At 62.5% G+C, this 18,754-nt stretch overlaps 2 protein-coding genes across 9 annotated transcripts in view; one reads left to right on the top strand and one right to left on the bottom strand.

Moving 5' to 3' along the window:
* Positions 1–18,754, bottom strand: part of CHLSN (cholesin) — a 98,390-nt gene that overhangs the window by 29,514 nt on the left and 50,122 nt on the right. The window lies entirely within an intron of this gene.
* GPR146 (G protein-coupled receptor 146) lies at positions 864–15,432 on the top strand. Of its 7 annotated transcripts, none has more exons than XM_082360619.1 (3): positions 1,637–1,789; positions 2,723–2,893; positions 11,327–15,432. In XM_082360619.1, the coding sequence occupies exon 3, from the start codon at positions 11,333–11,335 to the stop codon at positions 12,326–12,328; it is 996 nt and encodes a 331-aa protein (XP_082216745.1). In that variant the 5' UTR covers positions 1,637–1,789; positions 2,723–2,893; positions 11,327–11,332; the 3' UTR covers positions 12,329–15,432. The 7 variants fall into 7 exon arrangements, with proteins under 7 accessions (XP_082216742.1, XP_082216745.1, XP_082216744.1 ...); XM_082360618.1 differs by having other exon boundaries at positions 2,167–2,893; XM_082360615.1 differs by lacking the exons at positions 1,637–1,789; positions 2,723–2,893 and adding exons at positions 7,335–8,101; positions 8,306–8,454.

Raw genomic sequence — 18,754 nt, 5'->3', positions numbered from 1 at the left:
TCCCACTCCTCCCGCCCCCAGGACGGTACAGCTGTCCCTGCAGACACCTGGGTCTTGCACAGGAGTTGGCCTGAGCTCTGGGAGCAGCTAGCAGCAGGCCACAGAGCTGGGGCCCCGCAGAGCGTGTTTACATTCCCCAGCTAGAGAACGCTGATCTGGGCTCAGCTGGAGGGTGGGTCCACTTTGAAGATCCCCCGACACACACAGACTCTGCCATTCTCCCTGGCCCGGGCCTGCTTGGTGGAGGAAGTTTTTCTCTGCAGATAAAGCAGTGGGGTGACCCGAGGGCTAAGGGGCCGGGACGGAGCCGAACGCCTGCTTTTTCCCAGTTACGACCAGCAGCTGACCAGGCGGGGAGCACCCCGTGGGCAGAGCCCACGTTCCAGGGCCACGTTCCAGAGGATGAGCCTTGCCGAGCCTGGCGTTCCAGGGACTCTGACCAGGAATCCTGGGGTCCTGGGCCTTTCAAACAAGTAGACAACAACACGTCTTAGGCAGATCGCTAGGACGACCCAAAGTCCCAAGCCCTAGATCTAGAAAGCAGAGACCACCTGAGTGCAAATTCTGGCTCCACCCTGCTGCATGACCCCGGGCACGCTGCTTAAGTTTTCTGAGCCTCAGTACAATTTAAAATGAGCAGGGCGCCGTACTCCACTGATGGTAAGGCATATTTCCTCACTTTGACGACTCTAAGATCAGCACGCTTCTTACGAGAGACAGCGACACACTCTTTTCTTGTAGCGGTCCATAACGTTTTGACGCGTGCAGCGCTGACGGAGTCTCCGACTTGATGAAACATGGAGCATATACCTTGAAAGGCTGCTCTGAGGGCCCAGAACAGAACCTGGCACACAGCCCGTCCTCCTTCGCTGCTGGATGTCAGTGCCAGCTGACAGGATTACCCTTTCCACGACTGGATGCCTGCCTGCTGCCACAAAGACCTGGTGTTGGGATGAGGAGCAACTTACGGTAATGACAACAGGGCCAAGGGGAGGGTGGGGGCCCCAGGGGTCTGTACATGACCTTGACAGAGAGGCAGAGGCAGTCTGGTCCCCCAGCTGACCCCCAACTTCCCTCTCGGATCCCTTGGTCAGGAAGCTGTCCTGTCAAGCAGGATGGCCCAAGGTGGAGCCCTGAGCCCAGCCAGCAGGACCATGACACCCAGGGCCAGCCTTGGTTACTATTCTCATCATTCCTGTTCCATCAACCCCTGGTCACACAGCACACTTGGATTTTCAGAAACGTTCTTAGCTCTGGAGCCAGATCGCGTTGCCAGGAGCACTATTACAGCACAAGCCTTAGAGCAGAGAAAACGACCTTGTTCTGTAACTTTCCCAACACCCAATTAGAACAGCAGCTACGGAATTAATGAGACTGCAAACAGCGCACTGTCTCTTTAAACGGTTTTCCTGCGGCCAGTTGTTTACAAAGAAATTCCTCAGGCCAGGAAGTTAAGGGGTGAACCTGGAGCCAACAAGCACTCTTGGGGAAGAGGAGCAGGTGCGCCTGGCAGGCCCCGATTACAACCTCCGAGGGCGGGGTGTCCGTCCCCTGCGGATTAGAGCGCGTTCTGACTCAGCAATCTGGCCCGCCCAAGCCCTCGGCCGAACGAGCGCCGGCCAGCGGCGCGCCCCCGGGGGCGGGGCGGACTCCCGGGCGGGGCGGGAGCGGCGCGGTCACGTGTGTACACAGGCCCGCGCGGCGTGCGCGCCGTCAGCCCCGCCGCCTCTCTCGGAGCCCCGAGCTGCCCCCCTCGCGGCGACTGCGCGGTCCGCGGCCCAGCGAGCCGGTGAGTGGGCGCCGGACGCGGGGTGGGGGCGGACGGGCACACTCGGGGTCTCGCCCGCGCGGGAGCAGCTCGGGACGCAGCGGCCGGGGCCGGTGCTCCGCTCTGACCCTCGGGTCCCCTCGGCCCCGCCCGGCGCTGTCCCCCGGCGGGTGGGAGCGCTGTCCCCGCCCGTGGCTGCCCTCCAGCCGTGCGGAGCCCAGCCGGCCAGGGCCGCTGCCCTGCGGTCATTCACCTGTCCGGGCAGCTGAGAGCTGCTGGCCGCGTAGGAGGCTCAGCAGCGCCGCCGGTTCCTCACATGTCCTGCCGGGGACTGACCGCCCGCTCCTGGGTCACCGTGGTTGTAACTTTCGCCCCCTTTTATGATTACAACATCTTAGGAACTTCTGGAACGACGTCTAAATGGAAATATCAAGTGTCGTTAATGGTCTAGGACACTTGATAAAAAGATAAAAACCCCTGGGCATGAGGCTCCTTCAAAACTTGAGAAGAAGGCAGTGCCCCCGCCTCTGAGCACCCACGTACCAGCACAGGAAACCCAACACCAAGTTAGTGACATGAACACGGTAGCCGGGTTCATGGTCTCGGTGGGGCCCTGGTCTCAGTGTCGCAGTCTGTCTGGGCTTTGGGGAGACAGAGGGTGAGCCTGGACCTGACAGACTGGCCCCCCATCGCTGGATGTGCACTCACTTGGCAGCTCCAGGCCGCCTGCCGACAGCCAGCTCCGTGCCTCGGCCGAGCAGCGGGCCCCCTCCTCCCCACTCGCTGTCTGCAGCATCTAGCGGGCTGGCCTTCAGTCACCCAGGGGTGAGCAGCCTGCTTTCCGGGCCTCTGCAGACACGAGAGTGTGAGCACGGTGTCTCTGACCGTGCTCCAGGCTGCTCACGCATGACGGGGGGGCCAGACACACTACCGTCCCATCTGGGTCCTCACCAGGGCGCTGCTGAGAGGGAAAGAGGCCCTACTGATAATTACGCTGAGGGGACGGCCACACACTCCACGACCCGCTGCAGGGTCCAGCTCTCCACACCGGAACCTCCAGCATCTTCCTAAATGGAGAAGTCCTCTCTAAGATAATAGACTTTGAAAAACCATAGCTTCCATCTGGTGAGTGCGTACTGTGCCGAGTCACGGACAGGAAGCTGGGGGGGTGGGCCCTGCCCTTGACTGCTGCTGTCCTACTTCCCTGGGGGGTATGGAAACACCCTGAGGAGAGACGAGCACAGCATTTGTTCTGCACTGACTCGGGGTCCCTGGAACACAGAAGCCCCTGGCAGGCGGGTGACGGGAGAAAAGCACATATATCCAGTGCATGTGGGTGTGGGGTGTTTTAGGTTAGAACGGAGAACTGCTTATACCTATTATATAACTAAGAAGTGACATGCCTGCAAAGATCCCTGCCAGGGGGTATGCGTGCGTGATTACAGGTGGGAAGAGGGACCGGCCGCTTTCCGGGGCCGGGAGAGGAAGGTGCTCCCTGGGGAAGCTGCATCCATCCTCCAGGCCCTAGGATGTCATCTGGACCCTGAGAGTACAACCTGCCACCCGGCCTTTCACGCCCCAGTTGCACACCAGGGCTGCGTCTGGGGTCAGGGCTGCTGGGTTCTGCACGCGACAGAAGCAGGCTGTTTCCTCCTTCAGCAGAGTGTCCAGCTACCTCCCCTTGCTCGCCGCCGGCTCCTCAGCTCTCTACAGCTGGAGCCTCTTGCACGGCTGGGCCGCACCAGGCTGCGTCTGTCCACAGGGTCTCACAGGCCCAGGAACCCAAAATACCAGCCAGGCATCAAAGAGCAGAGGGCACTCAGTCTAGGGAGTAAAAGTGAACTTTCTAATTTGAGAAGCTAAAACGATGCTGCCAAGGGGCCGAGTTTGGCCCCCGAGACCTGCCAACAGAGCACCCCTTGAGTAGCGGAGGGACAGGGTGACATGGGCCGCCTGTCCCGTGTGTCCCCCCGGGGTCCCCTGCCTCCCACACACGCGGTGGGAGGGCGGAGCGCACCTAGGAGTTTCCCAGTTTTAATGAGAACCAAGGAAGCAACTGTCGCCATTATACCAAGTGTAATGGGCAAAAATAACTGCCGGCGTTCCTCCCTTGGAAAGAACCACGGGCAGCGATAAGATCTGTGGCTCCGAGCACCCCCCAGGTAAGAGCACACCAGGGAAAGGCAGGGCGGGGTGGGGAGCCCAACAGGGTGCCAGTCTGCCCGAGCCTGAGTGGAGGCCCGGTCTGTTCTCAGTGTGGCCGTTGACTTTCTGAGCGAGTCTTCCTGGTTCTGTTTTCCCCTGGTTGAGATTACCTGGAAGGAGCATTAGCCTCAAACCAAGGTAGTCGGGGGACAAGAAAAAGGCAAGGAACTAGTGCTCCACAAACAAAGGAACACGTGTCCCATATTCTTCCAGGGTGAGGAGCCGGGCGGGTGTCCCGGGCTGTTGGTCCCCGTTCCTGCAGCCCTTCCCGAGCGGCGGACGTGCCGTTCTGTCCCCCGGAGAGCCAGAGGCAGCTCAGTTTATGCCTGAGGCAGGCTACGTGGTTCACACTCACCACTCTTCGGTTCAGAACCTTAAAAAGCAACAGGCTACAAAAATCAGAACACCCCATCTACGTAATGGACCGTTTCTTACCACAGCCAGGAAGGCGCAGCGTCTGTGATAGGAATCAGTAGCGTAAGCTCTCTACATTGAAAACCTATGAAAACATCAGCCTTTCCGGAGCGTCTGGCTCCTACCAGCTGCATGTTAATTGTAGCTAGAGCCTCTGCCTGTTATTACAAAAGGAAATAAACATTCAGGAGTCATTTCCAGCGCATTTTGATGGCTCCAGAGCATTCAGCTGAAGTCCAGGTGTGGTGCGCGGCGGGTCTCCAGGACGTCAGCCAGGCCGAGCTGCACTGCCCAGGCACTCTGGGGAAAAGCCTGTGACACCATCTCGGGCCTCCTCTTCCCCGGACACAGCCAGCCAGGCAGCAGGGCACCGATCAAGGAATGCTCCCGCTTCAGGGAGCTCTCGGCAGGTGGGAACAGACGGGTGCAGCGGGCCGAGTTCAGCGACCTCGGACGGGAGTTAGCCGGTTCTTCGTTCTGCGGGCTGTGTGCGTGCACACGCTCACGCTCGTGCACGCGCACACGCTCACTCAGGACCCCCTGCCCGCCACGGCCGCCCGCTCCCCGCCCCCCGCCCCCCCGCCAGGCTGCTGCTCTGATGTGCTCCTGGCATCCTCCAACTTGCACAGAGATCACCGTGCACTGTAGCCCTGAACTTGAGCAAGGTTTTTAGTTACCTGTGGACATTCACTTTGGAAGGGTTGGTTTATACCGTTCTGGGCTCTTTTTAAAAAAAAAAAATCAAGGAAGAAAGACGCTGACATCTGGCCTCAAAACACTTCCAGCAGCTAGCCCAACTGACGTGCGGTCCTTGCCAGCAGAGAATGAAAGAAGGGACCGCGGAGCATCTGTAACCAGGGGCGCCGTCGGGGAGGAGACCCCAGCTCAGCGAGTGCAGCCCCAGAGCCTCGCTGCCTGTGTTGTCACCGAGGCCCTGGTGGGGTCCCGGGGACTCAGCTGTGATGTGGGGTCTGATGGGGCCCGCAGCCTCTCCCCGTGAGCACTCACACTGGGCCTGTGACCACGCTCAAGCCCTCTGTCCCCTCTCCCCCAGCTTCCTCTCCCCACGTGTGAGCTGGCAGAGAGTCTGAGCGAGAGTTCACGCAGCAGCTTCCTCTGCAGTAACGGAATGTGGAGGAGGGGGAGGAGCTGCGGCCCCACTGCCCACGCCGGGACGGGCCAGGCTCCTCCGCCGACCGCACTCGCCCCACCCTCCCGACAACCTCCTGACCCAGGGACCAAAGCCAGGCCGCTGTGAGCAGGGTGCCCAGGGAGCCCGGTCGTCAACCACGGGGAGTCCTGGTCTCGGCCCCTCGGCCCAGCTCACAGGCCACTGCTTGGTTCCCTCCGCAGCCCTCGGGCAAGAGCTCTCAGCAGGCAGCGTGGGTCCCTCCCGAGGGGAGGACTGAGTCAGGCCAGGGGGCGCATCCGAGCTGCTTTCTCAAAGTATAAAAGCAGGGCCCTTGGTGCAGCAGGGCTTGGACATGCGCCCTGGGGCCCCGAGGTCCCCAGGTGGGCACCGCTTCACACCTGGCCCCGGCTGTTCCGCTCCATTGGCCAGGCCTGTGGCCAGTCCCCCGCCAGGGCCCCCCAGTCACCAATCATTGGGGGGGAGCTGCTGCCTCACTGCGCTGCCCCCGCAGCCCCGGACACCACGGCCCCTCCTGGGCTTCAGGGCTCCCTAGGCCGCTGAGCAGAGGCGTGGCCTGTCAGCTCACCTTTCCTGAGGCCCAGCCACGCCACCTAGAGGGGGCCTCCACACTAAGCCCGTGTCCCGCAAGACCCTCTCTGCCCACATGTGACTCCAGTCAGCACGGCCCGGCACCCACCCAGGCCACGGGGCCATCCCACAGGGCCTCGTGGCTGCCAGAGAGAGCCGGCAGACGTCCTGGAAGTGCCCGCTCAGGGCCCAGAGCAGAGCCGGGGACCATCTTCTCCGGAATTCCAGACAGCAGGAGAGCTGCCCTGGGGCGCTCGGGCCAGCGCCGCACACTCTGCACGCACGTCGGCGTCCGCCTTGGAGCCGGGCGGCCGTGGGTTTCCCTCTCGTGGTGTCTCCGCTCCTCCCCGCCCAAGTCTGGAGCAGACAGCTCTTCAGTGCCACGCGGCGAGCCTCCCACCCTGCACAGCCGGGGGAGCTCCCACCCGAGGGGCACACAGCGTGACCACGGGCTGGCTGAGCCTTCCCAGGGCTGGAAGTTGGCGAGTCTGGGAGAACGTCTTCTTGAAAGATAATCATTGGAACCCAGAGAGGGTCTTGGAAGAAAACTATCAGTACTTCTATGCAGAGGAACATCTGTGATGAATGACAGTCAAGGAAGAGAGGGGGCTCTAGAGACAGCTGAGTCCTCAGAAACGGGTGCGGGTGGGACAGAGCCCCGAAACGGCTCCGTGCCCTGGGCCTCCCGTGGAGACAAAACCACTACTTCCACATCCAGCAGCCCCGAGCAGGGCTCGCCCCGCCTGCCCCATTGGAGGTGGCCGCCCTATCACCATGCCCTTCTGACGGGCTAGCTTGAGGTCAGTGGCAGTGCCGCTGCCCAAGTACCCCAGGTGGACGCCACCTTGTCTGACCATGAACCTCTGGCCTTGGGGCCTCACCCTGGTTCCCTCCAGAGGGCAAGGCCACTGGGGTCCGACAGGGGACCCTCTGTGCTGCAGAAGTGGTGAGCTCGGCTTTGTTCCCTTAAAGGCTTCCCTCAGCCCCCGGTGCCCCACATGCAGCGGGTGGGCAGGGAGGCCTGAGAGCTCCCCATCACACTCACAAAGCAGCAGCCCCAGCGGGCCACGCGCAGCCCAGCTCGTTCATCGGGCCCAACGCTGCCCGACTTCCCGGTCCTCTCAGCGTCTCTGAAAGAAGCATGATTTTTGAGCTCCAGCCTCTCCCAGGGCTACCCTCCGGTGCCGTGCATGCAGCCAAGGCTGCAGAGAAAGACCCTGAGCAGGGGCTTCAGTGTCAGGGGCAACGTTCTGAGCCAGCTGAGCCCTCCGCCCCGGCCCAGGGAGACGACCTCCACCCCGGAGTCTAAGGCCGGCGGTGCCCTCCCGCGGGCGAGGTGCTCTCTGCTCTGCCAGGCTGGCCGCCCTCCTCTCTCCTCTCCACTGCTGGCCCCAAGCCTGGAACCACCCTGGCCCGAAGCTAAAGACCTCTCCATCCCCTCGAGCGAGACTGGCCAGACGCCCGCTCTATTGCAGCCACGCCGGGACCAGGCAGGGGAGCGGACGCTGGGAAGGCGCCGTGCTTGCAGCGCCAAGGCTGCTGCTTCAGGAGCGTCATCAGGAACCAGACAGACAAAACCCCCCCACGGCGGGGATGCAAGTCACCTTTAGCTCAGTAATCAACCCCCTGATAGGAGGAACAGGATAAAGCTGTCACTGGACCACCGCGGACAGCCCGAGGCACGTGCCAGTGCCAGTGCCGGCCTGTGGAGCTGCTTCCCGCTTCTCTGCCGGGCCAGGACACAGGTGCCGACCAGCCCGCTCCCCCGGCCCAGGGCCACACGCCGGCCGAGCAGATGATCAGGGCTCGGCGGTCCTGCCGCCGGCATCGCTGTGATCCCCGAGGCAACGCGCCTGCACGCATCAGCGCGCCCCTGCTCCGTGGACCGAGGCTGGTTGCAGCCCTGGCTTGGCACACCTGCCGCAGAAGAGAGGCGACCGCAGGCCGGGATCCGAGAGCAACTGGGTCGTCTCTGGGTGGACGTGCACACACCTGTATGTTCCCTGGGCCTAGCGGAGGGAGGTCAGGCAGGGGACCTGGGAGGAGGCTAGGACCCCGACCAGGCAGGAGAGAGAGGTTCGGGCACGGAACCAGGACCCAGCCGGGCTGGGGGACTGGGGGTCCTCGGAGGGCCCCTGGGTGCAGTCCTGTGGGAGGACAGGAGGTTGGGGCCACTCCTCGTGTCTCATCTGATGAAGGGGCCGTGGACGAGGCCTGGTGCGGGCGCTGCAACTGGCTGCTGGTGCCGGAGGAGGCGTGGGGGAGGCTTGGAGAGTGGAGATGCAGCGAAAGCACGAGAGGAAGGCGGCCGCCCCGGCCAGCGAGTCTGGAGGCGGGCCCGGAGGAGGTGAGGCAGGAGGGCAGCCGGACGGGACAGAGCCGGGAGGACAGGACAGCGGATGGGACAGAGCAGCAGCAGGGGAGCCAGCAGGGTGGGAGGGGAGGAGAGGGGGGAGGGAGTGAGGGTGCAGAAGAGGGCAGGCCCGGGAGCCTCGAGGGGCCCAGCGGGCAGCAGCGTGGGCAGCTCTGACCAGGAGGTGTCAGGAAGGCCCCAAGGACAGGGCGACAGGATCAGCCTGTTCCTAAGGCCAGCCTGGACGAGAGGCCACTGGGGTCCTTGCTCGTCCTGACCCCTGGAGCTGAGAGGGCTGCAGCAGGTGACGGGGTCATCAGAAGTTGGATTATTAATCCTGCCACTTGGGGAGAATGTGGCAGCTTTCAGAATGAAAACCGCCAAGCGCTCCACATTCGGCACCACCAAGGACGGCCCACCGAGGCACCGGAGAGAAGGAGCCCGGCCACTCAGGGCCTACCTGGCCTCTTCTCTCCTGCCTCTGGGAGGGACAGGACCGCAGAGAGGGCCCTTCCTGGAATCCTGGTCTCTGCGCTGGCAGCCGTTCCAGTTCCTCTTTCTCGGGAAGGAAGTGAACAGAGCTGGTAACTGGAAAGACAGCCCAGCCCAGCCCGAGCCTGTGTGAAGGGTGGGAGCCAAGCCATTGTTCTCAGGCCCCCTCCTCACATGGCCTGGGGTGGGGGGAGGAGAGTCTTGTTTCCAGATTCCTGCACTTGCAAAACCAGAGCACAAAGGGAAGTGGGGGGACCGCAGGCGGCGGGGGAGGGGCAGGGCATCCTGCAGGAGCAGCACCGGGACCTGGGCAGGGCAGGACGGCCGCCCCCACCGACGTCCTCGGGATACCCGGCTGGGCTTCGAGCAGGTCTGACCGGCTGCCCTGCCGCCGGGGCAGGCAGTCACCTGCTGAGCGTCCCCAAATGAGATCCCCCAGCTCCCCTGCAAGCCCACAGGCGCCGCCCGCGCAGTCTTGAGCCAGGTGGCCACCCACCCCCGGCCTGCAAGTGTCCTGGTTACACGTCCCCTCGGTGCCAGCGGTGTCACCCGTCTGCTTCCTTCCCTTCTTCTCACCCCGCGTGCCCACGCAGGTGAGGATGGGCCTCCCCACTTCAGAAAACGCCAGGCACCTTCATCTGTGCATGAGGCGGCTCCCCCAACAGGTGTCCCTGCCCTGGGCCCGCTGAATGACACCTGGAGACGAGGGGCCTCCAGGAAGAACGTAGGGCCAAAAAGCAAAGACGGACTGAAAGCAAGTGAAAACTGGTACTTTTAGCTCGTGATCTGCATCTGAAATCGGAAGTGTCCTCACAGTTGATAACTAAGAGGACACACACAGAGCTGCCTGTAGCTCACGGGGCACAGTTTCTAAGTTCTGTGTTTATGAGCTGCCGGAAAACAAACTCGGGCAGGTTTTTAATCTAAAACCCGGCACTGACTCTCGAGACACTCACAGCCTGTCTCGGGCCGAGCGAGCCGGCCGTACGAGCACGTGAGTCTGTGAAGGAAATTCTCAGTAGGTTTACACCATGTGACCACCTCCCAAGAATTGAGCCATTCTTCGGCCAGGGCAGGGCCCCTGGCAGCAGCTCTGCTCCTCTGCCGACAGCAATCCCCCTGCCCTCGGCTGCGGCCCATGAGGCTGCAGGGCCCCCCTTCTGTCCTCGGTTTCTGAGAACCTCTGCTCAGTTGACTTCCCCTGGCTGAGCCCGCCCTCCATGTGGATGGGGATCCCCAGGAGGGGCGGGGGCACCAGGGGACCCGCCGTGGGGCCATGGGGGGAGCCAGCGGGCAGGGCCGCCCATCCCACGCGCTGGTCCTCCCAGACACAACCCTTGTGCCTCAAACTGGCTGTAAACAGAGAGGGAAGAGCCGCTGCACCTGCCCCGGGAGGAGGGGCGTCACGAGAACCCGCAGATGGGCGCCCACGCGCGCAGAGGTGCGGCCCAGGCACCAGGAGACGTGGGGCCCGGAGTGAGGCAGGGCAGGCGTGGCGGGAGAGTGAGAGTGCGTGGACGGCAGGAGGGTAGGGACTCAGGCCCGGGGGGGCCGCTGGACGCCCTGCGAGCCGTGTGAGGCCGGAGTGGAGGGGGACTGGGCCGCAGGCTGGTCACAGCACGCACAGGCCGCTCTGGTGGACCGGCTCCCCGGCCCCCGGCCACTTTCCAGGCCGTGGCTCAGCAGGCAGGAGCCTGCAGGCATTTGGGACGGAGATGGGAAAGAGGGAGCCAGCACTGAATCGGCAAGAAGAGGACGTAGAGGCTCCGAGGACCCCACGAGGGCGTGTCACCTGCCTGGAGCTCCCGCCGGCTCCCCTGACCCCAGGGCTCTGGAGGGAGGACCCGTGTCCCTGCGGCGGCCGTGCCCCTCCCAGAGGTGACGGAGCCGGCAGGCGGGCAGCAGCTCGGGACCTGCGTCGCCCCAACCCGGCACGCCTCGGCCCAGACGCAGGACGGAGGGGAGGGCGGAGCAGGGGGATCGCGGGATTCCGCGACTGATGCAGGAAACCAGGGATGCGCCGGCAGGGCTGCAGCTCCCACCGAGGGGGCCGCGGGGGCTGACGGGGCCGCGGGAGGCCAGGCCTCGGGTCCACCCCCTCCTCTACAGGCTTTTGTCGCCGTGGCCCACCCAGTCACCGCCCATCACCAAAAGGTGACGGCAGGCATGTTATGGTTCCAAGAGCTGTACGTTTCCCTGGCAAACAGGGCCAGGGAGGCTCCTGTGGCCGGTAGGGTCCTCACAGCTTGCAGCCGTGCCACCTCGGGGTCACAGAAAACACGCAGCGCCGTTTCTGGCCGTCCCAGCTGGTTCAGGGGGCAGGGAGGGCCCAGGTCTGGTCGAGGGGAGGACTCACACGCTGCTCTCCCCACAGCCCGCCATGTGGAGCTGCCCACTCAACGGCACGGGCGGCGAGGACCAGCTCCCCTGCCAGCACGTCCAGCGGGCCCTGTCCGCCCTCTCGCTGCTCTACCTGCTTGTCGGCGTCCCCCTCGGCCTCGGCTACAACGCCCTGCTGCTGCTGGCCAACCTGCACGACCCGGGCGGCATGACCATGCCCGACGTCTACTTCGCCAACATGGCCGCGGCCGGCCTGGTGCTCAGCGCCCTGGCGCCTGCGCACCTGCTGGGCCCCGGCGCTGCCGGCTGGGCCGTGTGGGACGTGGGCAGCGAGGTCCACGTCACGCTGCTGGTGCTGTTCAACGTGGCGGCGCTGGTGACCCTGTACTCCACGGCGCTGCTGGGCCTCGACTGCTACATCGAGCGGGCGCTGCCGCGCACCTACATGTCGAGCGTCTACAACACCAGGCACGTGTGCGGCTTCGTGTGGGGCGGCGCCCTGCTCACCGGCTTCTCCTCCCTGCTCTTCTACATCTGCAGCCACGTGGCTGCCAGGCTGGCCGAGTGCTCCCAGGTGCGGGACACGGAGGCGGCCGACGCCATCATGCTGCTCAGCGGGTACCTGGTGCCCGGCCTGGCCGTGCTGTACGCGCTCGTGCTCCTCACGCGGATCCGGAAGGAGGACACGCCGCTCGACCGGGACGCGGGCCAGCCGGACCCCTCGGCGCACAGGCTGCTGGTGGCCACCGTGTGTGCGCAGTTCGGGCTCTGGACGCCCCACTACCTGACGCTCCTGGGGCGCACGGTCCTGGCTGCGCGGGGGAGGCCAGTGGACGGGCACCACCTGGGGACGCTGCTCCTCGCCGAGGACCTGTCCAGGTTCCTGGCCTTCGCCAGCAGCGCTGTGGTGCCGCTTCTTTACCGCCACATCGACAGAAACTTCCCCGGCAAACTCCGGCGGCTGATAAAGAAGCTGCAACGTGGGCACCAGAGCTGCTCCTTGGACGAAGCGGGGGCACAGCCGGCGATGGCGTAGACGCTGCTCCTCGGGCCTCGGCCAACCGAGGGGCAGACGGCGCGTGGCAGAAGGCACAGCCCGCAGTGGCCGGGCCCCCCGCTCCCTCCCTCCCTCCCGGGTCTGGCATCCAGGAGACTCGCCGGCCCTGCATCACCTGCTCCCTCCCTCTCCCCAGGAGACCAGGCAGAACCAGGCGAGTCCCCTTGGAGCTTCCCGTGTCCTCCCACAAGAAGCCACCCTCAGGCCAAGGCCATGATGTCCGAGCAGCAGGTGCCAGGTGTGAGGATGGGCTGTGCCATCGGGGCACCTGGCTGCCCGCGGGGCGTGCGCTTGTCTCCTGTGGTGCCTTTCAGGTCCACGCCTGCAGCAGCCTGCTTCCCTCAGCCTCATGTCTGGCTTTCAAATGAGTGATGAAAATCTAACGCCACTATTTATACTTTGTATTGTTAAAATACTCCATCCCCCCTCCCTCTTGTTTTGTTGTTTATGAAGAGACGTTTGGTAGGAAAGTCAGAAGGTATTAAAATGAAGGAGACACACGGAAGCGCATTCGGGGGATGGGTGGGTGGTGGGCTCGCGGGGCCGGGGCTGCTGGCGACTTGGCGTCCACGTGGACGTGGTGGGAGAAGAGTCAGACGGGGCCTCTCCTGCCCCCAGGTGTGCCCCCGGGTCATGTCCGCTGTCGCTGGGCCAGCGTGGGTCTGTCCTAAACAAGTCCCCAAAGTGTGCACAAAAGTAAATAAACCGAAGGAAGAAAAGTGATGTTAGGATTTCTAACCTAACCCGAAAGCCGATGGGCCTGCCGACGGGAAAGAGGGATTTGGACGGGTGGGCGTCACCAGGGCCACAAGGGTGCTGCCCGCTCCCGGGACAGAAAGATGGACGGTGCAGACCAGACGACCTTACCAGACGGGGCGGGGCTCAGAGGAGCCTCCCTTCCCCCACCCCAAGTCTTCACGAAGAAATTACCGCCCCACAACCCTCTGACCCTCAGTTCTGAAACCCCCAAACTCCCTAGAAACAAAGATTCGTTTTTCAAGTTCGCAGCAAAGGTACGAGGGTACCTTTCTGAGGAAAGATGAATGTGATGGTGTGCGCTGCCCCAGCCCCTGGGCTTCTGCCACATAAATACACGCGTGTTCACTTCTGACCACCTAGCTGCCCCGAGGAGGAGGCTGGCTCTTTTCTGTGGCATCTACCGGGGAAATCGCCCCATTTGGTCCCAGTCTTTTGGGAAACTGAGCCCTGAGTGAGCTGCATTGCTTTTCTACGTGCAGACTGTTTCCCCTCCCGGCTGAAGAGCCTGTGCAGAATCACAGACACACACTGGATGCCGGGAATGGTCCCCGCCCCGCCCGATGTGGCCCTGGGGACGGTTCTGGGCACTAAACCTCAGGGATGGGGCGGGAGGGACTGAAGAGGTCTCTGGGTGGCTCCGGTCGCTGACAAGAGCACAGCCGCCTCCAGGGCCCCAGGCTGTGGTGGGATTTGTCTTCAAGTTCCCCATCCCCTCGGCTCCTCCAGCAGCTGCCCCAACCATCAATGATGAAGATGAAGATGACGATGACGATGTGCTGAGGGCGCCCCGCAGGGTCCCGGCAGGTACAGCAGCCCCTCCCCCCGCCTCCCTTTTAGCTCTTTGCTCCCAGGGCTCCTGGGAAAAGGTAAACCCCCAGCGCCCAGATCTCTGCCTGCAGTCCTGCACCGCTCAGCCCAGCTGGTCTTCCCCAAACAGCACGGGGGGCCTGAAATCACTTTATTTCTTATCAGTTTCTCAGTGGCTTTGGTTGCAAGCTGTCCAGTCTCGGGGTGCCTCCTGGGTGGGGAGGTGTCAGACAGCGGCAGCCGCGCGTTTCTGTCCCTCCCCCGTCCCGGCGTCCACCTCTACTGGTGACAGAGGGCCCCGAGACGTGACAGAGGGACATACTGGGGTCTCAGGTGCAGGCCCCTCTGCTGCTCCTGCCGCATCTTGGATCCCCCCTTAGGGCCCCCGCACCTCAAGGAACAAGCCCACCTTCGCCTCGGCCGCTGGTGCCACGACACAGAGCCTACTTTCTGTGGACATTTGCTTGACGATCTCACGCGGAATTCACCTCGGTCACTTCCTGCTGTCCCAGTATGTTTGGTTTGATTCCCAGTACTCCTGCCACATTGCCAGAAAATGCAGTGAATTTTTGAGCCGTTTTGATTTTTGGGTTCGGGGTGGTATGGCCATAGACTCGAGCCATTTAGAAGAGAAGGAGGAACTACTTGGAAAAAGCCAAGGTGAATGGTACACTCAATCCTTTTTTTTTTAATCTCTCTGTGTGTTTTAATTAATTTATTTATTTTGGCCACACGGCATGTGGGATCTTAGTGCCCTGACCAGGGATCGAACCCGTGCTCCCTGCAGTGGAAGCAGAATCCTAACCACTGGACCAGCAGGGAAGTCCCCTCAATCCTGTTTTCTTAACTGACCAATCCTATATTCTTCAAATGCATTTGCAAGATACCAGAAGTTTTCCAGTTTATGTTCTAAGGTCGTTAATTCTGCTACGGACACTTCTTGACTATGATTTTAAAGTTAACGATCTTATTTTTGTCAATAGACAAAAGCTCACCTACCTTGCCATGCTTCATTATTTAAGATCCCAAAAGGTGAGTTTAACCTTGAATTTATTTCATGAAGGTTATAAAATTTATTGTACGAAACTGGGTTTTCTGCTAATTGTGGCAGATATATCAAGATATCAAACATTTGTTCCTTTATAAAAAAAGCACTTGAGGGGCTTCCCTGGTGGCGCAGTGGTTAAGAATCCGCCTGCCAATGCAGGGGACATGGGTTTGAGCCCTGGTCCAGGAAGATCCCACATGCCGTGGAGCAACTAAGCCCATGCACCACAGCTACTGAGCCTGTGAGCCACAACTACTGAGCCCACGTGCCACAACTACTGAGCCTGCATGCCCTCAACTACTGAAGCCCACGCGCCTAGAGCCCGTGCTCTGCAACAAGAGAAGCCGGTGCGATGAGAAGCCCACGCACCGCAACGAAGAGCAGCCCCCAATTGCTGCAACTAGAGAAAGCCCGTGCACAGCAACAAAGACCCAACACAGCCAAAAATAAATAAATTAAAAAAAAAAAAGGCACTTGACAAAGGATAAACCAGGAATAAGTCATTAAGAAGTTAAACTACACATCAAGTTCTTGAATTTAAAATCAGTTGGGAAATTTGGGGGCTTTCTCATTTCTAACCTGTTACATCCACCCAGATGGCCTGAATTGCTGCATATGTGTCTGAGAAAGAGGAAACTGCTGAAGAAGACCCACAGGTTTGAAGATTAAAGTATTTGATCGTTATTAGCCAATTTCTGAATTCTTATGTGTGTATTCCCAGGGGTGTGTGACATGTCGGCAAACAGCAGAAAGTATCACAAAAACAGGTTTTTCCTGTCATGACTTGAACCCCAGCCTCTTCAGTTACTCCGGGGCTCCTCTGTCCTCTGCACAGCTGACCCTGCACCACGTGGGTCTGGACACCCGTGGCCACGGGGGCCCGTAAGCCCTACGTGGGTCAGCCGCCGAGCCGTCCGAGGGCCCATGGTGCGTCCACGGGGCCAGCGGCGGTCGGGTCCCACATGCCTGCGTCACTGCGGGGCCAGAGCCACGGTACAGACGGTGACAGAGCACCTCACTCCCGCTCTGCACGTCATGCACACAACGCTCCCAAGGGGACAGGCACCCACTGGCCTCGCTCAGGGCTCCTGCGAGGCCAGGGCTGCTCAGAGGGCTGCTTGCACGGCTGTGCCATCTGTCAACACCCCTCGCCCTGGACACCGAGAACCCAGCGCTTCCTTCACGCCTGTGGGTTTCTCAGCTGTTCCACGGGGAGAGGGGGCAAGGCCACTGCAAAACCGCCCGGCCTCACCAGCACGTGAGCCCACGAGGAAGGACGCCGATGGACTGACTGTGCTTTTAGGTTCTAAGCAGGATAACAGGCGGCTGGGTGACCGACCGCCAGCCTCCGAGCAGGCGTGTTCGCGGGGCGCCCTCCAGTGGCCGCCGCGGCCCTTCACTCTCCGCGCGGGCGGGCCTGCGGGACTGGCCCCGGGCAGCTCCTAACAGCGTGACGCGCTGACCCCCGAGGAGGAGGCCCCGTCCCGCGTCCCGAGTTTCCTTCAGAAGCCGGGCTGTGCGGATGCTCTAGCCCAGGAGCCTCGGGCTCTCAGAACTCACAGCAAATCCTGCTTTTACAAGACACGCCCTCACAGCAGAGGAGGTGAGTTCAGCCTATGCGGTGCCGCTCCGCAGGCACACGCACACGCGTGCACACGCACACGCACACACACAGCCCCTGGCGGCACCGAGCCCATGGGGCCCGGCTTTCACGGGGGCAGCCCGACACTGGACTTCATGCCCAATCTCTGACCTCCAGCAGTCGGGTCACTAACGCAGAGCACTGCACGCCGGGGCCGAGCCACAGCAGGAAGGTAAAGAGAAAGCAAAGCAGTCAGATAACGTGGACTTGTAAAAAATGCTGGGCTTTTTTAGAAAAACTTTTTATCAAGAAAGAGGCAACAGCAAGTGGTGGAACGGGAAGGGGCCTGCTCACGACGGCCAGCTGCCAGACCCGCGGGGACTGCCCGTCACCTGTGCACACAGGAAGTTTCCAAATCTACAGAGGGTCACTCGAAGGGTCAGGGTTCCTTAGAGACGTGGCCTCGGGCATCTCTCTTCACCAGAAAGCAAGACAGAGCTAGAAGATGAATGGGTCGTGTCAACAGGACCGGGAGCTGACTGCCAGGGGCTCCCCTCAGCCCCGCTTGGGACGATCGGAGCGTAAAAAAGACAGTGAGCGTGGCATTAAAAGTCTATGCAGACACTCAGAGGGAAGGAGGGAGGAGGGAGAAGCAGCAGGAAGTCGCCACCTTGTGAGCCAGGGCCCCCACGCCAGGCAGGGCCCGTGAGGGACCGGGGGTCCTCGTGCAGCGTCAGCCACGCTGCCGCACCCGGCCCCTCGGCCCCCGGTCTGCGTAGCACGGGGACTGGAGCGGACACGTACGCAGCCAGGAAGGCCCGAGAAGGCCGGGTCCTGCCGGTGGGCACGAGGCAGGGAGCGACTGGCCGAGTGGAAAGGGCTAGAGAGCCACGTGCCCCTCCCGCCCCCCCACCAGCAGGCTGACACGAAGGGTGTGGGGCGGTCACGTCTCATGTGCCTTCAGGGTTACAAGTCAGCGTGCTGCGGCCCTTCAGAAGACGCAACCCAAGACGACAGTTCCCAAGAGGTCAGCATCCGAGTCAGACGGGACCACAGGGCAGCGTGGTGACAAGCGCTCGCAGGAGAGCCTGGCAGAGGCCGTGCCCCGTCCAGGCAAGCCGAGGACGCACAGAACCACCGGGGCGGCCCTGACTGCACAGCTTCACACTCAGGACCCAAAAGCACCCACGACGGCAAAGATTCAGAAGCCAGTGTCCACAGAGGGGGTGGTTAGTAAACGACGGTCACCGCGCTACCGTAGCTACGTACCCCCCGAGACGTCTGCGGAACCGTGTAGGAGCACACAGAGCACCGAGGGGCTCGGCAGCGCTCCCGCCGGACGTGGGGCCCGCTCCGTGTAGACACAGGAGCACCCAAACCCCGCACGGACCCCCACCACTGGGACGGGCTCGTCTCCCCACCCTCTGACCCAGGCAATCCTGGTGGGCGAGGCCCGCTGCGTGGACCCTCTCAGGACTGTGTCGGGGGCGGCGGCCGAGAGCTGCCACGGAGGGCACGGCACCCTCCGGGCTCGGGCCGCGGGTGCTCCCGGGGACCCCGGGGCTGGACCTTGGTGACCCTTTTGCAAGGCTGAGGGAAGGGCCTCAGAAGCCCTGGCCCGTGGTCTGAAATTAGCACCAGAACAAACCGGGGGCCCGTCTTCCCGGGAAATTCCAAGCCTCACGTAAGAGCCTCCAAGGGAGGCTCCCGGCAGGAGGGCGGGTGGCTGGCCACGTGGGAGAATGCTGGCGGCGTCACGTGCCTCAGACGCTTCCCCTGCGAACCCACGAGCCCACCCTCAGGCGCTCAATGGGGAAAGGACACTTACGCTCAGGTGAAAACCCACCCACAAATTCTGATGGCAGCTCTGCTTGTAGAGCCCAAACCCAGAAACGACCCAGCGTCACTCCAAGCAGCCGTGGTCCGTCCACACGGCGAATCCTGCTCGGGCCGCATCGCGGGGCTGCCGAGAGCAGGCCTCACCTGGCCAGGCCAGACGCCGACCGCCGAGGACCGGCACCAGGATGCCAGGCACCTGGCGTGGGTTGCGCTCACAGGCCGGGCGCCCCCCGACGACAGACCTCACGTGGGCACGTCCTGACACACCCTCCGGCCCCCGGGTCCGGCAGTCCAGGCGCAGGGCTGGACGCCACCAGCGACCCCCGCGTCATCGCTCTGACTCACAGCTCAGCCGTAAGGCGGGATCACG

This window comes from Balaenoptera borealis (genome assembly GCF_965194805.1).
Source record: "Balaenoptera borealis genome assembly, chromosome: 16".
NCBI classification, from domain to species: Eukaryota; Metazoa; Chordata; class Mammalia; order Artiodactyla; family Balaenopteridae; genus Balaenoptera; species Balaenoptera borealis.
Note: the sequence above shows the minus strand (reverse complement) of the source record. Positions and strands in the feature narration are given on the sequence as shown.

Excerpts from the sequence above, each read along its gene's own strand:
- GPR146 (XM_082360614.1), top strand. The coding sequence starts at position 7,903 with ATGATCAGGGCTCGGCGGTCCTGCCGCCGGCATCGCTGTGATCCCCGA. Across the intron at positions 8,455-11,326 it reads TGGAGGCGGGCCCGGAGGAG|CCCGCCATGTGGAGCTGCCC; the intron begins GTGAGGCAGGAG and ends CTCTCCCCACAG.